This window comes from Chelonoidis abingdonii, chromosome 15 (genome assembly GCF_003597395.2).
Source record: "Chelonoidis abingdonii isolate Lonesome George chromosome 15, CheloAbing_2.0, whole genome shotgun sequence".
Lineage (NCBI taxonomy): Eukaryota > Metazoa > Chordata > Testudines > Testudinidae > Chelonoidis > Chelonoidis abingdonii.
In genome coordinates, this window is record NC_133783.1 from 30,088,932 (window position 1) to 30,110,680 (window position 21,749).

The 21,749-nt window shown below is 38.8% G+C and overlaps 1 protein-coding gene across 1 annotated transcript in view; it reads right to left on the bottom strand.

The window, feature by feature from the left end:
* The window catches only part of PRKG1 (protein kinase cGMP-dependent 1), a 952,768-nt gene extending 934,756 nt beyond the window's left edge, over positions 1-18,012 (bottom strand). Inside the window, exon 1 of the mRNA XM_075072659.1 lies at positions 17,366-18,012. Coding sequence (XP_074928760.1) covers positions 17,366-17,631 — 266 coding nt within the window. The 5' untranslated portion in view covers positions 17,632-18,012. The remainder of the gene's footprint in view (positions 1-17,365) is intronic.
* Positions 18,013-21,749: the final 3,737 nt, after the last annotated feature.

Sequence of the window (21,749 nt, forward strand, 5' to 3'; positions counted from 1 at the left end):
CAATGAAAAACTGTTTACATATTTTATGGAAACACTATTTCTTGCTTCAGTTTCGTTCTTTCTTGTTGTTCTTGTAATAGTCATCCTTATCCCCAGATCAGAATCCAGACTTCACATATTCCACAAAAATGTATGGTCTCACATTGTTGAACTGTACCAACTAATAAAATAACCAGCACACATGTAGGTGTGCAGAAATAGACATACTCCTATGGAGGTTAAACAAATCTCTCCTCTAATTACAATACAACAGTTTTATATCATAAAATAAATTGAAAGTATATTCAGAATTTAGAAGCATCCATTTTTTCAAAGCATGCTAATAGCTTGATTCACTTTTCGGGTATACTTAAAATCTTGTTTCTTTGTGCTAAAGATTTTCAGTAAGTATGCTATATTCTTCCCTGCACACATTTAACAAAAAAAAAATTGAAAAATACTTTTACAGCAACCATTATGTTTAGAAATCAACATTACATAATTTTTGAGTCTCTCTGGACTATTTCACAAAGCCAGTAATTCCAACATCACCTGTTACCTCCATCAAAGTGTAAATTCTGAAGATGAAAAATGTTCGCCTATTTCTAGACTTTGTAGCAGAATTCTAAACTAATGCCCCAATCCATCAATTCTCACACAGGCCAAACTCCAGGATCTGGCTTCATAGTTGCTAAAATGTCCCCATTTCTGCTATCTAATTCTGTACTAGTTTCATTTCAGGGGATTCTTCAAAGCAATACAAAAATATCCAAACTGGAAACCTTCCTTTAGGACACATTTAATAAGTGTCATTTCTTATGGGACCTGTCATTCTCATAGCCACCGATTGATTCCAATCATCATACTTGCGCTTCTGCATTATAATTAGTCCTGGGCAATGGCATATGCTGTATAAGTCAAACTTCTGCATGAATTCCAGGTCATTCAGAAAGCTTTGGAGAATCCACCTGGGATCTTTCAATATTACACACTCAATTTTTGTTTCTTCCAGTAATCAAGACAATGGATACATCATAGGATAAATAACACATGATAGGAAGAGAACTAAATATTCATATTGTACCAATACTATGCAAAGCACACTAAAAAAAGTTTTAAAAAAATCAGTTGTGGACATGGGGCACATAAGCATATAGATGATAAAATAAGGTGAGACTGGATGACAGGGGATGGATCACTTTATAATTGCCCTGTTCTGTTCATTCCCTCTGAAACATCTGACACTGCCCACTGTCAAGACAGGATACTGGGCTAGATGGACCAGTCAGACCCAGTATGGTCGTTCTTATGTTCTTAAAACAAGAATTTGGTTGAGTCATATAATTCTATTAATGAAAAAAACAAACATTTTAAGAAGAAATGTATTGATTTCTCAATTAAAATTAAATGATCCTTGCAATAATATTTGATTATTGATTGATACAGCAGCTTCAGAATGGCAGCAAAAATAATAAAACTCTCACAGCACTTTCCAACACAATTTGTAACTCTTCTCAATTTTCTTTATGTGCAAAATCTAAGGGTGTTTTATTTTTACTCCATACTGTAAATTAAAAAACAAACGGATTTTTTAAATTGTCATTTTGGAGTTATTTTCTCTCAGCATACAAATTTTTAGCTTTGGGGTTAAACGTTTCAATATTTGGGGAATTCTGTTTTCTATAAATTTGCATGGAGACAGAATCAAATTCCTCAGTTTTACCTTCACGGTTCTACATATCTCCGTCTCTGCTACTCTCTTACTGCTAAAACCCTACATTTTGCAACTTCTCCTTCCTTTCACGCACGCATTGCATCCTTCTTCCATAACCACTTCTATGCCTTCTCATATAGATTTCCCAAATACAGTTGGAATGATCTCCTGGGTGTCATATAGCATACTACTTCCATCCTTGGCTCCAAATACCTCCTCAAACTCCAGCTCTTTCAAATGCTTTGTCAAAAGAAACCCATACTCCCATGCCAAACTAACAACAATAAATAAACCATAAAAAAATATGGAAATCAAGAAATCTGATAGCCTTATACTGTATACATCTTAAAGCTGAATGAACTATTCATAAATTTGTCTGAAGATTTTATTTAAAAAAAAACCAGAGCAATATCTAGTATGTAACATTGTAATTCATTAATCAAATTTATTAAACAATTTAAAGCAACCTATTTTCATTTTAAAGATCGTGATTAGTTCATTCAGAGCATTCAATACTCTGTAGATTCAACATCTTACCTGTGCTGAGTTGTAACTGGTCAGCTGAGTCACATAGTATTGATTCTCTTGCAAGAACACTGGTACAAATGCTTCCATGTGCACATTCTGTGAAAATGTGCATTAGTATATACTGATAACCCAAGAAAGTGTTGCAAAAACGGTGCAAGCATATACTATGCCAATTCATTTAAAAATTGGAGCAAGTAGTCAGACTTTCTATGTAGTACTAGCCCACTTTAGTAAGGTGTGTTCTCTCATTTTGTGTCTTATCTATTCCAAATCATAATTTCCTTAGAGTAGGGACAATATCTCTTCATTATGAAGTGCAATGAACATCTGGTGCTGTATTAGTAAATACTGTTGATAATGCAGTTGTTTTAGCAAGTTAAAGAAGAAAGGCTCCAATTTGCATGTTCAAGTGATATGTTTTTGAACTTGCATTCTTTAATTACTTTGGTTTTCTAATTTTCAGTGTTTAAATATATATACACACTATACTCTATTTGTATTGGACAATTGGCATGACTTCTCACTGAAGTCTTTCAGGCATCCGGCCTTATGGAATGCCTCAGCAGATAGAACAAATATGTTACATCAACAATGAATTTAAAAAAATAAAAAAATCTGTCCTCCTTAGATGTCCCTCAAATATTCTTCTTAAAAAATGGTGTTAAGGGACTTAAAAATATATATTTCCTATTCAAGTTCAAATTTAGCTGCTGGAAGTGGCATGGGACTTCCAGCAGCTCCCATTGGCCTGGAGCAGCAAACTGCGGCCAATGGGAGCCGCGATGAGCCAAACCTGTGGACATGGCAGGTAAACAAACCAGCCTGGCCCACCAGGGGCTCTCTCTACACAAGCGGCATCCCAAGTTTGGGAAACACTGCCTTAAGGTGATCTTTGTCTACACAGAGCAAGCAGCTAGCATAGGGATCACTGTTGGTGATCAAGACACCTCTCCCCCCTCAGCAACATTTGAAACCTGGAGAATGGTGCTCAGCACTGGAGGGTTTGCACCACAAATTAGCATAAAAAATAACTCAACTAAGAACTACAATAAACTACAGGTACTAACTATTTATAGGGTACGACTCAATGACACAAGTGTGATGCAAAGAAACTGTAGAAGGCTCACACATGGGGAGTTCTGACTAAGGCCACTGGCAATAAGATGAACAAAGGAGGGTTGGAGTGGTGCCAACCTCAAAGCTTCAGGAGGGCCCACAAGGGGGTTTGAGGCAGGTTATACCAACAAGTATTGCTGCAGGAAAGAAGCCTAAGCAGAATACACATAGAAGAACCAAGGAGTTTGCTAGGACCTCTTCATCTTTTCTTCATCATCCTTTTTTAAAAGGTCTTGGCCAGTTCATCAGATTAGAGAAAAAAGTGTGTCCTTGAAATAACATACAAGCAATATTATTCCAAGGTTATAGGAAAACAAATTACAGGTTTCAGGGACCAGTGCTGTACACTGTTTCATACATTTAATTTTGCTCTCAAACACACAATCACAACTCTTAATGATGCCAATGCACATTGTACCTGTGTATCTGAGGGCAGAACTGAGCCCACTGAATAACAACAAAGGAAACCACTAAAGAACAGCATCTAAGATTATATATATATATATATATATATATATACACACACACACACACACACACACACACACACACACAATTACAATCAGACTAATTACCTCTCCCTGCACCAGAAAGGGTCAATGAACCCCAATGGGAATTCATTGGGGTAGACACCTTTAATCTGTCAGAAACGCTATAGTAATCCCATCAGGGGTCAATAGTAGTCTCCTCACTAAAGACTCTACTGAATCAACACACCCTACTGCTGCCACACCCAGGCCCATTCCCAAATTACCACTGTCCAATTTTGCATTGGTCAAGTGTGATCACTCCTGGTAGCAGGGAGGTTGTGGGCGGTTAGCCATCACAATCACCCTCCTAACAGGTTTTTCACCATCAGAGATCTCCCCTGGGCCTTGCACCAGCAGAACTAAGATAATAGGTGGCTTGGAAATATAGATTAGATAGATGTTGGCACAGGAAGTATCAGAGGTACAAATAAATCTCAGGAATTCAAATTCTCTATTCTAGTACGCAGACCACTATACCATGTCTCTCCCTCAGCTGGATTTGAATCCAAGAGTCCCAGTGAGCAGTGAATTGTGGAAACAGCAAACTCAGTGAAAGACAGTCTTAGAATACATCATAGTGGTCATATATATATATTGTGTAAGAGTGGTCGTGGCCTGCCCATGGCTTGAAGCAGTGAATTCCACATTTCCTTCCACAACTCTGGTGTAGTATCCTTTACAAAGCCTATTTGCTCAGGTTATACACGGGGTGGGGGGATTTTACCCCAAAATTGTGCTAATGAATCCTGCTGTTTACAAGCAATGATAACTGGTATGACAATATGTTAGCTTCTTCTGCTAAAATGGACACTTTTGGATTTGATTGATAATTTTCTTTTCACTTTATTTCCTTATTGCTTTCACTAGTTATTCCTTTTCTACTGTCCACCTATTTTAATTACACTCATCTACAAATTGTTTAACACAAAGGGAACCAATATGTTTAAAGAACATCCATGAATGGAATATTAAAAAGCTAAATAATAAAATGTTGAAACAGTCCTTTTTCTTTTGCAGCAACGAGGCCCACATGCATTACAACATTCTCACAGAACCCGAGCTGTGCAAGATATTTTCCAGGAGCAGCATTTAACTCCAGGTGTGACTGAATGGGTATCTTGAGAGGGATTTTTTTCCTAGGTCTGTAGGTTAGGCTGCAAAGAGGGCTTGTTTTGCTATTTTATCCCTTTGTATGTCATTTTCCTTTTCTACACTTTATCACCCTGAGGAATTTATTTGTATTCATATATTACAGATATTTTATACCATATTTCAGATAATGTAGCCTAAAGAAAACTACAATCTGTGTGACTGAAAAAAAAAAAAAAAAGAAGTCCCACTGTAACGGAGTAGCTTACAATGCCATATATGTCTAAATCTATGCCCTGCTCTTAAAAATACAACAGTAAGTGAGAGATTAACTTTTTTCCTTTCCAAACTCCACGCTGAATTTCTATTATATCCAAGTGTTATATTGAAAGGTAATATTCCCCACTTAAAGAACTTCCTTTTTTTTTCTTAGTGAGATCAAAGATTTGAGAGACAGAAACAGTTTAAAATTATAGCAGTGGTTCCAGGCAATGCTATGATAAAGTTGTATATAACACTTTTAGGTATTCATAACAAAACCAGGAAAAATTTCTCCAGGCTAAAATTGCATTATACTGTAATTTCTTAACTTCAGTGAAGTGTGTTTGACTGTGGGTTAGTCCCTCCAGGGAAGCAGTGAAAGTCCTATTACTTACCTAATTTAAAAGTGAGCAGAACAAAGCATTCAGAATACACTATTGGGGACAACTCTGTATTGACAGGGGGACAGATAGGATGATATTTTTTGTTTCTGAGCCCAATCCTCCAAGTGTTACTCATCTGAGTAGCCCCAGTAAGTGTTATGTTGATAAGTGGGCCTTATGGGCCACACCAGGGATAAGATGTTAATAAAACCTTTGTTCACTGTTATAACATTAAGCAGTTAAGTGTGGTCCAGAGTTGTGTGTCAAGCTATTGCTGGCTTATTCCCATTTTAATTATATCCATTATTCCTTTAGCTGTATAGTCTTGCACAGGGAAAGCCTCTGTTTGATAATACTATTTTAGCTCCATCTAAAATGTTAACTGTTTTTTGTTGTTGAAAGGAGAAAACATTAGTTTAGATAGTTTAACTATTGTTCAAAGGTCAACTCTGTTTCCTTCAATGGAAAAAAAAGACACAAACAAAAGGGGAGAGAAAAGAATAGCAAAGATAGAAAATGCAACTTCTATCTCTACTGCTGACTCTCACTTGTCATCTCACTTCTGGAGAAACAGATCCAGTACACAGTCTGATCAGCCACTCCAAGACTTAATGAAAGGCTGACAGGCGCTGGCAGAAGTAAAGGCTTTGCTTAGCTTGCCTTTCTGGTCACAGGGCCACAGCAGCACTGCAAAGGTGGCATTGTCTCTGCTGGCTATGCCAGACTCTTAGCAGACAGAGGCAGAAAGAGCAAGGAAGATGGGGAAGAGCAGAGTGACACATGAGGGAGAGGGTGACAGCAAGAACTTCAGGCTCACATCTCCGGTGTTGTTCAGGATTTAGCTGAAGCTGCTGATGTGATCCGATTTCCTCTCGATGGCCTGGTCTGGTTAACTGACTTTCAGCATCAAGAAAACAAAACAGTTCATGGTGGCTCTCAGGGGAAGGTGGGGTTAGCAGACATGGTAGTGAAGCTCACTCCTTGCATCCCACTATTCTTGTCAGTGCTCTGCACATAAAAGAATATCCAACCTCATCCCATGAAAATGAACCACACCACATTTCAGTGATTTTAAACTATAAGCTCTCCCTCTCTTTTCTGGGATCTTTCAGCTTGTGGTTATGCCAACCCCTGATTGTACCTGGAGTTCTTTTTACTTAAGTGATCTAGTTAGTAGCTAGATACTTGTCTGCAACTCTTGCTTACTTTTCTAAACACTTGTGAAACAACCTGAGTTGGATTTTTGTTGTTACCCTGGACAAATTAAAGCCCAGACCTCTGCACAACAGAATTCAACAGGACAACTTGAATGAGAAAGGATTAGTCAAGAAAGATAGATTTTTCAGGATCAGGCTTAGATTCAGCCATTCTTTGCAGAATATTCATATATATTTTTAAATTACAGTAGAATTCCTGTAACAGATTATCTTCTCTCAAGGCCTACAAAATGCTAGGACCTCTAATGAAATAATAAAAGTACTTACTTCACCTACACGTCAGCTGCTTTTCAAAGGTGAGGACACATCACCTAGCAAGACCATGCTCTCTGCATTAGCAAAAGGGACTCTTTTTTGCAGGAAATGAGTCAAAAGTAGAGTTATGCTTCAGTATTTATTACTGAAATAAAACTGCAAATGAGTGTTTTAACATTTAGATGTAGCAGCTGCATGCACATAGCAGTTAGTTTGCATCAAAAATTTCATAAGGGCTTTTTAGCATGCCGTGTTACTTTCTATGAAGTGATCTATGGAATAAAGGCTCCTTAAAAATATATTGATATAATAAAGCCTAATGAGTCTAATGAACCCATTGTGATATTTTGTGTTAATCAGCCATGGACTAAGTATTTAAGTATGCCATGTCACAACACACTGAAGCCAGATGGTATCATATCAGTAATCTGTGGGATGACTAACATGGAGATTTTCTTTTTAATCTATACCTTTAAAATAATTATACTCTTCCTAAATATGTTGTGGTGGCTAACCTAGACAGACAACGATATTCTTTGGTTATCTATCTTCTTGACTATTAACCACCTATAATTGTTTCCTGCATATTGTAGTTACCTTGGAGCATGAGAAAGGTTGGCCTATTGCAACACATCCCAAAGCACCTTGGACAGAGTCTCAGACATAAAGATCATAAAATATTTAACAACACCTTTACAATCTCAAAAGCTGCTGGAGTAATTATATTGAAAATGGAGTTCCATACACATTTATAGTAATCTTTACACAATTCTGATTTTAATAAAGATTTAAAGCCAAATGGAAATAGCAAACACACCAACAAATCATTCAAGACAGTTTAATCACTTTTAACATGACAAAAAAAAATAATCAAGAAAATACTGGTTTAGGGCAGCCACTCCATCTCTATCAGCAAGTGATCCAGAGTCCAAGAAATATTATGCATAACACAGTGAAAGCCTTAGATCTGAATTCCCTCCCTTTCATTAAAGATTTAAGCTTCGCATAATTCAAATTTTGCTTTATATATGTATTAAGTCTCCATCAAGAGTATAAAACACACAAGCCAAGGCACCAGAATTATTACTGTATTTCCAGCCTCTTGGCTGTTCTTCTGAGCTGATACACAGGTAGAGCTGAATTACATAGGTTTCATACAAGAAGGCTGAATGCTATTTTCCAATGGTGCAGTGAATTAGACATGAGCTCATATTAACTCATCTTCTACTGTGGAACCTCAGCTATGGGGAATAGGTTCTTTCTAACTTAACAGAAGATGCAAAAAAAAAATAAATCATAGGACTAGATGCTGATGCAAATGCATAAGGAAGTAAAAAATGTCTTTAAGAAGGCTACTGAAGGCCTTGGATCCAGACACATAGGAATAAGTGATGCTGTTCACCTGCTTAGTCCTTACCAGAGCCAAGTGGGATGGAGAGGAGTAGAGAATGGACAAAATCTTGGCTACATCCCTACTCCCTGCCTATAGTATCCAAGCCAGCATGGGCAGTTGCAATTTATGGCTAGTAATAAAGGCCAGTGGGTAACTAGCTTCCGGGAGCAAGAGGAATTTGACTCAGTGGTGTGTTTCTCTGAGTCACAATATTTCCTTGGACTGCCCCTAGAGTGTTGCAATCTGTGCACCACCACTGCATGCTCAGGGCTGTACCTAGTCAGATTCTAGACCTTAAATGATATTTGAGTAAATATTGCAAGAAAAATTATTGGATACTTGTTTATTCCAAATGTTATTGATATGGAGTTATGGGTAATTCATCAACAATGATCCTTGAGATCATGTTTGAAGAGCCAAATCCTAGCATTATACTGAATGCATCACACAGATGTATGTTGAAATCTAACAGTATTGAAACGAGATAAGTTGTACATTGTTCTCTTTACACATTCTTTTCCTATAGTTTGACATATTAGACAATGTCAAAGACATAAAAATTAAGACTTGGTATGATTTATTGATTCTGGAAAGCTGAACTATGTCTGCTTGTCAGGAGAACAAGTAGCTGCACAAAGAATAAAAATGGAATTTTTGACTGAAACCAAAATACACCCCAAAATTGTGTTAAACATTAAGTCCCACTGCCATCTTGTGGCAAAACACTATAACTCTTCTTTCTGAACTTAAAAGCAAAAACATCTTTGAATGGCTTGGTATAAACTCCTTGCACCAAAATGGCAATCATTTCCATTTTGCTACTTTGTTGTGGGAACAGTAAAATAAGGGTTTATGAAAAATCACAGTAAGAACTTATCTGCATCTTTAGGCGCCAAAACATGATTAAATTTTGGCAGTGCTTTGTACATGAGAAGTGCTCAGTGCCCAAGAATTTTGGTTAACAACCAGGAATACTATACTATCTCTCTCAGACATCTCTGACATGCCCAAAGCATCTAGTTACTAGCTATATAGCTGTTACTAAGCTACAGAAGAAATAATTTAGGGGATTTTTTTTTTCCATTTTAGGTTCAGATAAACAGCAAATAGACGACAGATCTTTTAGACTTCATCTAATAGTTTGTATCTAGATACGTAAGTATTTAAACACACCCATGGTATGTGAATATTAAAACAAATCACAAATATAGAAGATTACATGCTATTACTGCTGGAGTGGCGTTAATGATTTTTTCCTATCATACCAGTTTTTTCCCCTAGTCGACAAAATGCTAGGTATATTTCAAACTCAAAAGGCAGCATGGTCCCTTCCTCAAAAGTTTTCTGTGAGATTTACACACAAGCACAGTTATTTCTTCAACATAATTACTTACACACAAACAACCCTTCCAAAATCAGAAAGAATTGCAGTTTTTAGAAGACCACACACACACACAGCTATCTGCTGTCACGGATAGGATGACTATCTGTAAAGTTTGCAAGGCTTTAGTTTATACCAGAATATTCACAAATCTATAGAAGCGTACACAAGAATGTTTTTCTTTTCTCATTATATCTAAATTATATTATTCAATAAAGATATTAGTTTGGAGCAATACAGTTTAAGAGTCTTTTCAGGATGTTTGCATATAACATTAATTCTGTTATGTGAAGAAAAATTACTCCTCAATGACCTTAAAAAAAAAAAAACAAAAAAAACTCAACCATTGTCTTATAGGTGCAAATCTTTAATGCATAATATGATTAAGGCAAAAAAGAAAAGTACTTGCATATAAAAAAGGGAAAATATTCATGTATTTCTATTTTAATACAGATTTCTTCAGATCATAGTGAATCTTCAAAATGCTGACCCATTAAATTATGAATGAAATAAAACAAAATATTAAAATATTAACGTTCTGCCAAATAAATCTCATATCTACAATCTATTCTGTTTTATGCTCTCAGTAAGATAATTATCAGAGGGGTAGCCATGTTAGTCTGGATCTGTAAAAGCAGCAAAGAATCCTGTGGCACCTTATAGACCAACAGACGTTTTGGAGCATGAGCTTTCGTGGATGAATACCCACTTCGTCCCATGAAAACTCATGCTCCAAAACGTCTGTTAGTCTATAAGGTGCCACAGGATTCTTGTCTGCTTTTAGTAAGATAATTGTTTTTCAAAATTTCTATCATGTTTATTTAATGTTGTTTAATAGGAGGATTTCAGATTCATTTGTATATATTACAATATTTGCTATAAAATATACAGTAATTAATTATCAATGTTCTTTTGGCAAGCAAAGGGATTTAAAGTCCACTGGCCTCTATAGAAAGGCTCTCATTGACATCAGTGGATCAGGCCCTAATGGGATAAATTAAGAACAACTCAAAACTTAAAGGATAGACTGATGTCAATAATGGTCTAAATTAGGGTTGTCAAGCAATTAAAAAAATTAAATCGGGATTAATCGCACTGTTAAACAATAATAGAATTCCATTTATTTGAATATTTTGGGATGTTTGCTACATTTTCAAATATATTTATTTCAATTACAACACAGAATATGAAGTGTACAGTGCTCATTTTACATTTATTTTTAGTACAAGTATTTGCACTATACAAAAACAAAAGAAATAGTATTTTTCAATTCACCTAATACAAGTACTGTAGTGCAATCTGTTTATCATGGAAGTGGAATTTACAATGTAGAATTATGTACAAAAAAACTGCATTCAAAAATAAAACTGTAAAACTTTAGTGCCTACAAGTCCACTCAGTCCTATTTCTCGTTCAGCCAATTGCTTAGATAAGCAAGTTTGTTTACATTTGCAGACAATAATGATGACCACTTCCTGTTTGCAGTCACGTGAAAGTGAGAATAGGCATTCACATGGCCCTTTCTGGGGGCCTTGAAAAAAAATTTTTCACTGGAGCCCAAGCCCGCTCTCAGCGGCCCTGCTTGAGTCAAGTGCTGCAGCTATCTTTAGAAATCTCACATTGGGATCTTCTTTGCATTTTGTGAAATCTGCAGTGAAAGTGTTCTTAAAATGAACAACATGTGCTGAGTCATCATCCAAGTTTGCTATAACAAGGAATATATGGCAGAACGTGGGTGAGACAGAGCAGGGGACATACAATTCTCCCTCAAGGAGATCGGTCACAAATTTAATTAACATGCTATGTTTTTAATGAGTGTCATCAGCATGGAAGCATGTTCTCTGGAATGGTGGCCAGCTAGAAAAGTGCCATGCAAATGCCTGTTCTCACATTCTGGTGACACTGTAAATAAGAAGAGAGCAGCATTATCTCCTGGAGATGTAAAGAAATAAGACTGAGTGGACTTGCAGGCACTAAAGTTTTACATTGTTTTGTTTTTGAGTGCAGTTAAGTAACAAAAAAAAAAAATCTACAATTGTAAATTGCACTTTCACAACGAAGATTGCACTACAGTACCTGTATGAGGCAAACTGAAAAATATTATCATTTTTACAGTGCAAATATTTGTAATAAAAATTATACACATTTTGATTTCAATTACAACACAGAATACAATATATATAAAAATGTAGAAAAACAACCAAAAAATTTAATAAATTTCAATTGGTATTCTATTGTTTAACAGTGTGGTTAAAACTGTGATTAATCATGATTAATTTTTTTAATCACAATTAATTTTTTTGAGTTAATCCTGTGAGTTAACTGCAATTAATCAACAGCCCCACTCTAAATATTTTATTGGCTTCTATTATACGGAAGTTGTCTCCAGATTTAGAAATGAGCCTCATCCCGTACTCTCCAAATCAATTTCAGCTCTATATGTATGTATCATATCCTGGAGTCCCAAGGTGATTAATGAAGATACTGAACTATTGGCAATTTTAGGTGAAAAGTCAGAGAATCCTGGAGATACCTAGAGAAAAATGGTACCACATCTACCTGACAATTACTATCTAGAAACTGTAACTTTTAACTCTAGTAAAATATTGAAACAAAAATGCATTCAATTATTAAACATGTAGGAACATAAACCTATGATACTTAGTAATTATAAGCATAATTCCACACAAACAAGATCTTATTTTTGGTAAACTGCTGGGTTTAGGCTTAATGGACAAACAAATCACAGTAGTCAAGAGTTTTGCAATGTAACTAGACTTCAGCAAAACATTTTAATACATTGTATATTTGAAAGATTGGATTTGATATAACCCATGCCTGCTGAAAACCCATGAACAAAAATAGTTAGGAATGATACACTAAGTTTCAATGTATTAATTTGGGGGTAAATGAAGAAGAAGAAGGAGAAGGAGGTTGGTCAGTAAATGCTGCAAGGATCATTATTGAGCCCAGTTTTGTTTAACTTCATTAATTATATGGGACAAGAACCTTAAACAAACTCTCAGATACTAAACTGAAAAGTGTTGTAACCACCAGTAAGGACACAGTAAAGGCATAGGAATCGTACAGTTATTAACAATGGAAAAATTCTGCAGAATATATTACAAAGTTAGAAATATGTTCAAGAAATGTGTGCCTGATCCTGTAAGATATTAAGCACCTGCAACTCCTACAGAATACAGAAGCATCTCTCAGGAACAAGACCAAAATGAGATTCACTCTGGAAACGTATAAACAAATACATGTGATAAAAACAGTCTGAAAACACAGATAATTAATTTGAGGGAGAAATTTGGAAAGTAGAAATGCTGAAAGAGACCAGGGGTGATAAAGGATGTGAATTTGGAGTATGATGCAACAACATAAAAAGTAATTGAGACTTTTGGAATGCACATGCAGAGGCATCACTGAACATCTCTCCCCTATGGCCTGGAAGAATGCACCTAGAACCTGTAACCCTTTTTGAGCACCCCAGTGGCAGAAAGATGTCGACAAACTGCAGAGAATTTTAAGAGGAGAAACAAAAATTGTTAAGGATGTGAAACTCATTAACTGGCATTTTGCTGGTGGAAGAGAAAGAAGTTTCCCACTGCAGTACTGCCTAAAGGCCTCAGTCAGATTGGGCCCAATTGTGCTAGGCACTGTGTAAACACAACAAATGACAGTCCCTGTCCCAAATTGCTCACAGTCTAAAAGACAAAAAAGCAAAAGACGGATCGAACAAAAATCGGGGAGGGTGGGGTAGAAGAGACAAAGCAATAAATATAGCAGGATGTGTAACCCCTAGCCAGTCCCTTGTAGTGATCACAGCTTGTCACCTCTCTGGCTGTTATCAGGTTGTCGTTTTCATTTGTATTACTAGACCAGAGAGGAGAAGGTTACAGTAGTTAAGGCATGAGATGATCAGAGCTTGGACAAGAGTTTTGGCAACATGGGGAGACAGCAGAAGTTGAATCTTGGAATTACTTGGAGTATTACGCAGGAAGAAGTGAAAAGATTTCAATATGGTATGGATGCATGGGTCAAAGGAGAAGGCCAAGTCAAAGATGACAGGTCTGAGCCATAGGGAGAATGGTGTTGTTCACCATTACAGGGAAAAGCACAGGGGAGGAGAGGGATATAGGGGAAAAAAAATCAGGAGTTTGGTTTTGGCCATGTTAAGTTATATTTAATAACAGCGTGTCCAATGAAGAGCAGTTTTCTGAAGTGACAACCAAAATAGCCTATGATCCAAGCTGATTTCTTTATGGATAATTTGGCCAAATTAAAAAAATTTCGAGTCACTGATTTTTGCAGCTCACATATTGCAGATGCCTGGTTATAGCTTCTGTTGAAGAAAACATTTAGTTTCAGAAACAGCACTTGTGAAAAAGAAATAAGTTTGTTTTAATTTGAAGAAAAGGGTTCATTTCCAATGTCGATCTTAGCTTTTTATATTTAATTGTTTTAATGAACAACTGTCTCATCCACGGAATATCAGGTCAGGGACAATTCATAGTATAGATTCAGATAATGCTGTACATTTTAGTACATTTGATCGATACTATGAATTTCAAAGTGTCCAATCCTTATTCAATCGGTAGGATTTTTGTATTTTCTCAATAATGTCATTATTTGCTTGACATATGCTAAGAGCCCAGAGCTCTTTCTCCCTGTTCTCACTGATGACATATGCATTTTGCAAAGATTATTTATGGAGGTCTTAATTTTATACACTCCATTAATGCAAGTAAATCTGGATAATGTATCACAAGGCATTTGAGTAGTGATTATAGTTTGTAGTTAGAGAAGTTTGAATTTTTTAGCAATAAATATTTCAAAATCTATTTTTCTATGATTGTGTTCAAATATTATAAGCACAATTTCAGTAACAATAATATTCACATACATCATTTTTATTGTGTAATGTTCAAGTTCCAAATGGGAATAAAATATTCATAGTACATTTATTCTGCAATTGATGAGAAAACTCCAAATGGTCCAGCAATTAAAAAGAAGACCTTAAAGAGGATACTGTAACTTTCACAGCTGTCACTGGGCACATTGCTTGAGGCTATGTTATTGTTGGCTCAGTCATTCTATAAAACTCTCTCTTTCAGCGCCAATAAACCTATCAAGATTACTTCAACTTTTAGCAAGGGAACCCAGAATAGAACCAACATTTAAAAAGTAAAGCGGTTAAAGTGGAATGTCAGAAATTTGAAGGGCACACCCTTATTTCTGAATAAAATATTGGATCTGAATGAGCCAATCAGCAATACTTTTCTGACCAAGAAAAAAAGGTATTGTTTGATATTGCTATTAACCACATACTGCTCCTTTAAAAGTTCTGTTGCACCCCCCACCCCCAATTCCAACCACTGCTATGTTCATATATTAAACTTGTCATAACTCTTTATACTACAGTGAGTCAGCCTGCTGAAAATAAACTTTATGGGTTTCATTCTAAAGCGCGGGCCCAAATACCGAGTGGAAAAAAGTTTACCCTCTGTCCTAGTGTAAACCAGAAAGAGGAGGAAGTGGGGACATACTTGTGAAGTATATTGCAAGAAAAATATGTGCTTTGACACATCTAATAGAATGAATAATCTGTCTGCAGCTAGAGGATCACTCCACATATGAGCTCTTCTTGACTTTGGACACAGCAGGAGGGGGCTGGTGGCTAGCACTTCCATACCAGATCTCTTTTAAAAAGGTTTTTCCAGTGGGAATGTCACACACTTGACAATTATCACTTGGAATGCCATATTGCAAGCCCAAATGAATTTTAATTGGAGACCCACAGTGCCCTCTTTCAAGCCCTGGTGGAACCCCCTCCAGCCTGAAAAGCAGGACTGTCAGACTGAGAGGAATTTAAAAATAAACCCAGTCCTCAAGTAGCAATTAAAAAGCCCTGGTGAAATGTAGCAAAGGAATCATTGAAGGGTATGGAGGAAGGGAAATCAGGCTTATACCCAAATCAATCTTTGGGGAACTGAGTTTCTTAAAGAGGCAAACAGGCATAAGTCTGGATCTGCTAGAATGGCGGGGAGTAAGTCACCCAAAGCAGCTGGGAAATAGTCAAGGGAATCATATGAAAAACACACACACACACAGGCAGCAGTTGACGCTGTGACGAAGCCAACTTTTAATCACACCCTTCTGGCTCGTTCAGATGGGCTGTGCCTGTAGCCCAGGCGCACAGACGTTTCTCACACAGGCCCACTGGGGAACTGGGCCGCTCTCACGCGAACAATTCGCCACTGTTCCCAGGCCACCTCCGCGCGAGCTGCGCTCCGGACCCGGCGCCGCGCTCCACTCGGGCAGGCAGGGAGCGCTGCACGCAGGCGGGGGACCGGGAAGGAGACCCCATCATCTACGGCAGCCGGGCCCCTATAACGCCTCTCCCGCGGGCTGACTCTGTCCCTGCGGCTGTAGGCGGGGGAGGCTCAGAGCTTCCAGCCCCGGACGGAGGAGGGGGGCGGACATTTTTGCCAGCCTGGCCGGGCCCCGGAGCAGCGGCCGCTGCCCTCTCCCCTCAGCGTCCATCGCCACGGAGACGGCTGGGCAGGGCCCCATTTCGCCGGCCCCCGGGCAGGCTCTGGGGAGTGACCCCTGTTGCAACCAAGGCGTCCCGCCAAGCAGCTTGTCACGAGCCTATTGCTTGACATCCTCCCCCCCGCCCCCGGCGGTTCCCGGCAGCGTGACTGCACCGCTGCTCCCCCCGGGACAGCGGGCGGGGGGCGCTCGGGTTAATGGGATATTCAATATCCTGCAGTGTACATTGCGCGCTCTGCACTTCCCGCGCCTAAAAGCCCCTAATGCGCTTTGCACTTCCTCTGCCCGCTGCCACAGGGGCTTTCAAGCTGGAGCCGATCGATGGGGCTTCTCCGGTGTCCGGGAGTCTTGCAGCAGCAGCAGCAGCCGCCAGGCAGGAGGGGGCCGGGTTTTGCCTCTCAGCCACTCCCTCCCCCTCCGCTTTCGACTTTCACTGTCTCCAGTCCTGACCCCCCTCCCCCCCCAGCCGCCGCGCACACCCGACCCTCCCCCATTTGGAGGATGGAGCAAGTTGTGGGGTCCCTCCAGCAGAGCACGGGCAGCGGGGCCGAGGGTGGCTACTGAGCATGCGCACAGCGCTCAGGCCGGCTCAACAACAGCCGGGGCGCACACGCTGATGGGGAGCGGGCTGTAACCGTGCCCCGCCCGGGGCGTGCTGACCTGGGGCGGCCCGGAGAAGGAAGGCGGGGGAGGGGCAGAGAAGGCTGCTCGCCCGAGCCTGGGAGGGTTGGAGTCAGCCCACGATTCATACAGGAGCCCAAAGGGAAACTTTGTGAGGCTTCCCTGCTCCGGCTGCCCCGCTCGGGGGTCTGCCCCTTCCCCAGCCTGGCAGCAGCACGGGACGGCCAGAAACAGCTACCATTTGCCCCCTGGTCCCCTTAAGCGAAGCTGCGAGGAGACATGATCTTGTGCCCATCCCTCCCGCAACCATGCCCCGGGGGCTGCAGGCACCTGGTCCTACCTTTCCGATTTGGTGAATTTCCTGAATGCCTGTCTGAGGTCGTGGAAAGACCTGTAGGTCTGGGGTTCCGCGGAGATGCCCTGTGCCCGGGTGGTGCGAGGTCCGATATGGGTGGTAGGTACTGGCAGCACTGACTGGCATTTGTGCAGTTTTCTTTTCAGTTCCTGGATCTCCTCTTCCTTCTCTGACAATCGTTTCTCCAACTCTTTAATTCTCTCTTCCTTCAGCTGCAAAATCTTGGCAAAGTCCCCTTCCAGCTCGCTCATTTTCCAACCTTTGCTAACTTTGTTAGGCAGCAGCAGCAGGAAAGGCGAGCGCTGAGTGAATGAAGCTTCTAAATAAGTGAGCAGAGAGATCTGCTGCCACTAATGGGTGGTGAACAGCTTTCTTCGATCCCCTTACTGCTGAATGGGCTGTAAACGGAGGCAGAGAAATCTGAAATCAGTGGAGAGGAGATGCTGAGTGCTAATCCGAACCCTCTGTTGGGAATAGGTGATTATCTTTCATTGAGAAACCAATTAGAGCTGTCCTTCCTCCCTTGATATCCGCCAGATTCACTCTAGGAGAGGTGGGGGGAACAGCACCCACAGTACATTGAGCTCCTAAACTGCGTTTGATCAGAACAGCAGCTCTCCTTCCATCATACAATAATCACTGTCCGACACTAAGTGGTACAAAAGAAGTGGGTGGGGGGCTTTGTGCCACTCTGCAAGATTTGATCCTTGAAATAGCAACAATTACCATGTGATCTAGAGGGTGACGCAGCTCCCTGTAACTGGATCCTGAGACTTTGGATTAAAAAAAAAAGAGCACTTCATAAATATTAAAGCGTCTTCAGCTAATAACCCACATGAATCCATTCTCTCTCTCCCCACCCCTCACCTCTTGCCACTGTTCATCTGGGTTGCATGACAAGGCGTCTGTGGTCCAATTTGTTGTATAAGAAGAGGGTGGATAAGATCACTTGTAATTAGATTTCGACACAAGAATCAGGACTTTTCCCACAATAAAGCTTCAATATTTTTACTAAATCGTTAAGTGGGGCTAGATCAGTACTGTTTTATGTTCATGAACTGAAAGGTTACTGAAACTCTTGAGTAGCTGTTGATGGCAAAGGACACCTAAAAATCTATGGGCTTGGTTATGTTGTCTGTCGTTTTGAGTCTTTAAATACATAGAAGCGCAGTGTGCGGAATTATTCTTCTGTTTTAAATCTGATGACCCTCTAGATCCTCCTCCACACATATTCTACCAATTTATATGAGGAGCACTGATATGACACCATTTCCACTGTACTTTAAAAACGTATTTGTTTGATAGTAGATACTAGTTATCTCCTGGAAAAGAGGACATATGCGGCACCAGAACTGCTATTCTGATCTTCAAAAAACACCTAAAATACAATTGCAGGTTGCTTAAAGCAGCTTAGTTTTACATTATCATAACCCCACTAACGTAATTATATGGAAGGGATGTAGATTTAAAACCAAGCACCCATGACACTAAATAAAACGTAGCAACTTTTATTCTAAAAAAATGCCAGTGGGATTTCCTAGGGTTTACACTAGTGTAAATGAGATCAGAATCTGATCTATTACAGGTACAATAGGTGAGGTCAATGGATCATTTCTGTATGATACCAAACAGCCTGGTATCAGGGTGAAATCCTGGCCGCACTGAAGTCAAATGAGACTTTTGCCCTTGACCTAAACTGGGCCAGGATATCACCCTTATGATACTTATTAAGAATAGACTACCACACATGATTTGTATGGAAGATTTTTTTAAAAGAAAGAAAGAAAAAGAAAGAACACCATTCAACTTGACTATCACATTTCTATCTGAAAACTGTGTTACAGTAAGCCCCTCAGACTCAGTACCCCCATGGCTTAAAGAGATAAAAGGAAAAATATATTTCTCTCTTTTTAGTTTCTTATCTTTGTGCATTGGACAGCAGTGTGGGCACTGTCAGCTTCACAGTTTCCTGAAGGGTGCTTCAACCTGGAAGGTCCTTTCCTAGTAATAACAACAGCAAGGATGAAACTCAAAGTCAAAAGACTGCAAGCTTCAGGCATCTGTGTGCATGAAAAGAAAGGAGAAAGAGTGGGTCTGAGCGTGTCTGGTGTCAAGCTCTCAGGTCCCTGCAAAAGATCCTTCTAAATGTGAACACGGGGGGGGGGGGGCGGAAAGAGCATTTCCTTTTCTTGAAAGAATACTTTCAAAAAAGGAACTATATCATTTTTTTAAAAAGTAAAGTTGGCCACCTCCATTTAACTATTCTAAGTGATTTTTAAAAAAATTCTTTTAGGAAATTACTTCTGCTGTCTTGCCCCAATGAAGTCTCTCTAATGAAATACAAGTATTTAAACAGTTCGAAAAATCCTCAGCTACAGAATTTTGGACACCACCTTTATTTATTTGAAAAAGCGGTCATATGGAGAAAATACGTTTAATAAGGGATTTCTTCAAAGAGTCTTATTTCAACATGTGTGAATCAGAAATTTGAAAAACACCGTAAATCAGTGGCAGATAGCTGAAACTTCGCTTTGTTGCATACTTCTCATTAAAAGGAAAACAGCGCCATCTTGTGTGCAAAAATGACATTGTAGCGCAAAGGCAACATTTTTTTAAAAAAGTCTATAAATCATATAATTCAAGACTGAAACAACAAAGCAGATGCAAAGTTTAGCTGTGCTCTGATCTCAGATAGCTCATTTACCAATTCATTTTATGCTACATGGTCCTGACTACTGCTTCCAGGGTCAGTGCCAGAACATTTTCAGGGAATGATGGGAAGACACAGATCTCAAGTGATATGACTGCTATCCATACACTCGTTGAAAAGCCTAAAATAGAGAAAAACAACATTTTAAATGCTTTAAAAGCAGTCCAGTGCTGGAGTACGTACATGGAATTTAAGATCAGGTGTATAGAAACAGAGAATTCAATACAATTTAGTATTGCAAGAAGCCTTATTTTCCCATTTCTGGATTTTTATTAAACATTTTCCCCCTTAAACTCTTCTTTTTTTTAGAAAAAATGATAAAACATGTATTTTTAAATAGAGATCTGTGCCACTCAGATTCTTGTTTCATTCTTCTCCAGCTTGTAGGGCTTCCAGGAAAATAAAACAGAAATATAAAAGAAAAAGATACACAGTAAGTAATCTAAGAATTCAGGTTTTGCCAAAAATCAAATGAAGTATGAGTCTTAACTTTGTTTAGTTCTTTTCAATATCTTTTATTAATATTGCAGTAACACCTGAAGGTCCCAATCTCCCATTGTTCTAGACACTTCACATACAGAGAAGCCAGTCCCTGCCCTGAAGATCTTACAAAATAAGAGGCAAGACCAATAGATGCACACAAGCAATTTACATTTGGAAAAACAAGTTCCCCAATCCCTAGCTCACAGCTTTCTATAGTGATATTGTGGGGTTTAACACAATGGTGTTAATTTCAAGATTAGGGAGAAATATTATTGTAGACAAATTTCTAGTGGTTAAGTCTAATATTTACCAAGCTAACTACATGCAGCTTTCCAATGCTATTTGTAAAAGAAGAATATCTGGTAGTTTGGGGTTTCCCATTTGAATCTCTGGTTTGAGAAGAAACAGTCTTCTCAAAAAAGGAGCCAACAATATAATTTTTCCAGGATTTCCAGAACATTGAAGTTCAAAGTTTCTGTTCAGCATTGCCATTCAAAAGAATTATGAGCTAAGCTTAGGAACGCAATAGTAGTGTGTCTGATAATCTATATTATATTAACATTAATTTACAGCATACACCTGCTAGAGAACTCATTTGTCCATCAATTATTTGATTCTATTCTACTCCCACTGTAGTGAATGGGAGTTTTGCCAGTGACTTCAGTAGGAACAGGATCAAGCCCATTGTTATTTGGGGCGTTCACAGCATAATATATCATTATAAATGGCCTCTGGAGCTCCACAGAGACTGGTGCTGTACAGCCTGCTAAATAATGCATGCTCACTTTAAATTTTATTTTTGAGGCTGGATAGTGTGTGTATAATTTCGATCTTATTAGGTCACATTAACCCCTGTGCCAAGATTGACCCAGCTTTCTTAATTTAAAATGTATTACACTCCATTCAGACTGGAAATTGAAAATAGATATGGAGTGGTCTGTTGTTCTCATTTAAATTATATAAAGCATGAAGTCAAGAAAAGAAGGAAGGTTTCCCAATCCTAGAAACCCTTATTTACATTAGTGGTCCCAGCAAAGTAGATGAAACTTCTCACATGAGTAAACACCTACGTATGTACGGACTCATCTTGCAACTCCACTGTGTGTGGGACACCCACTGACTACATTGAACTATGAAAACATCAAGACAAATGTATGCTTAAATTGAATAAAGCCT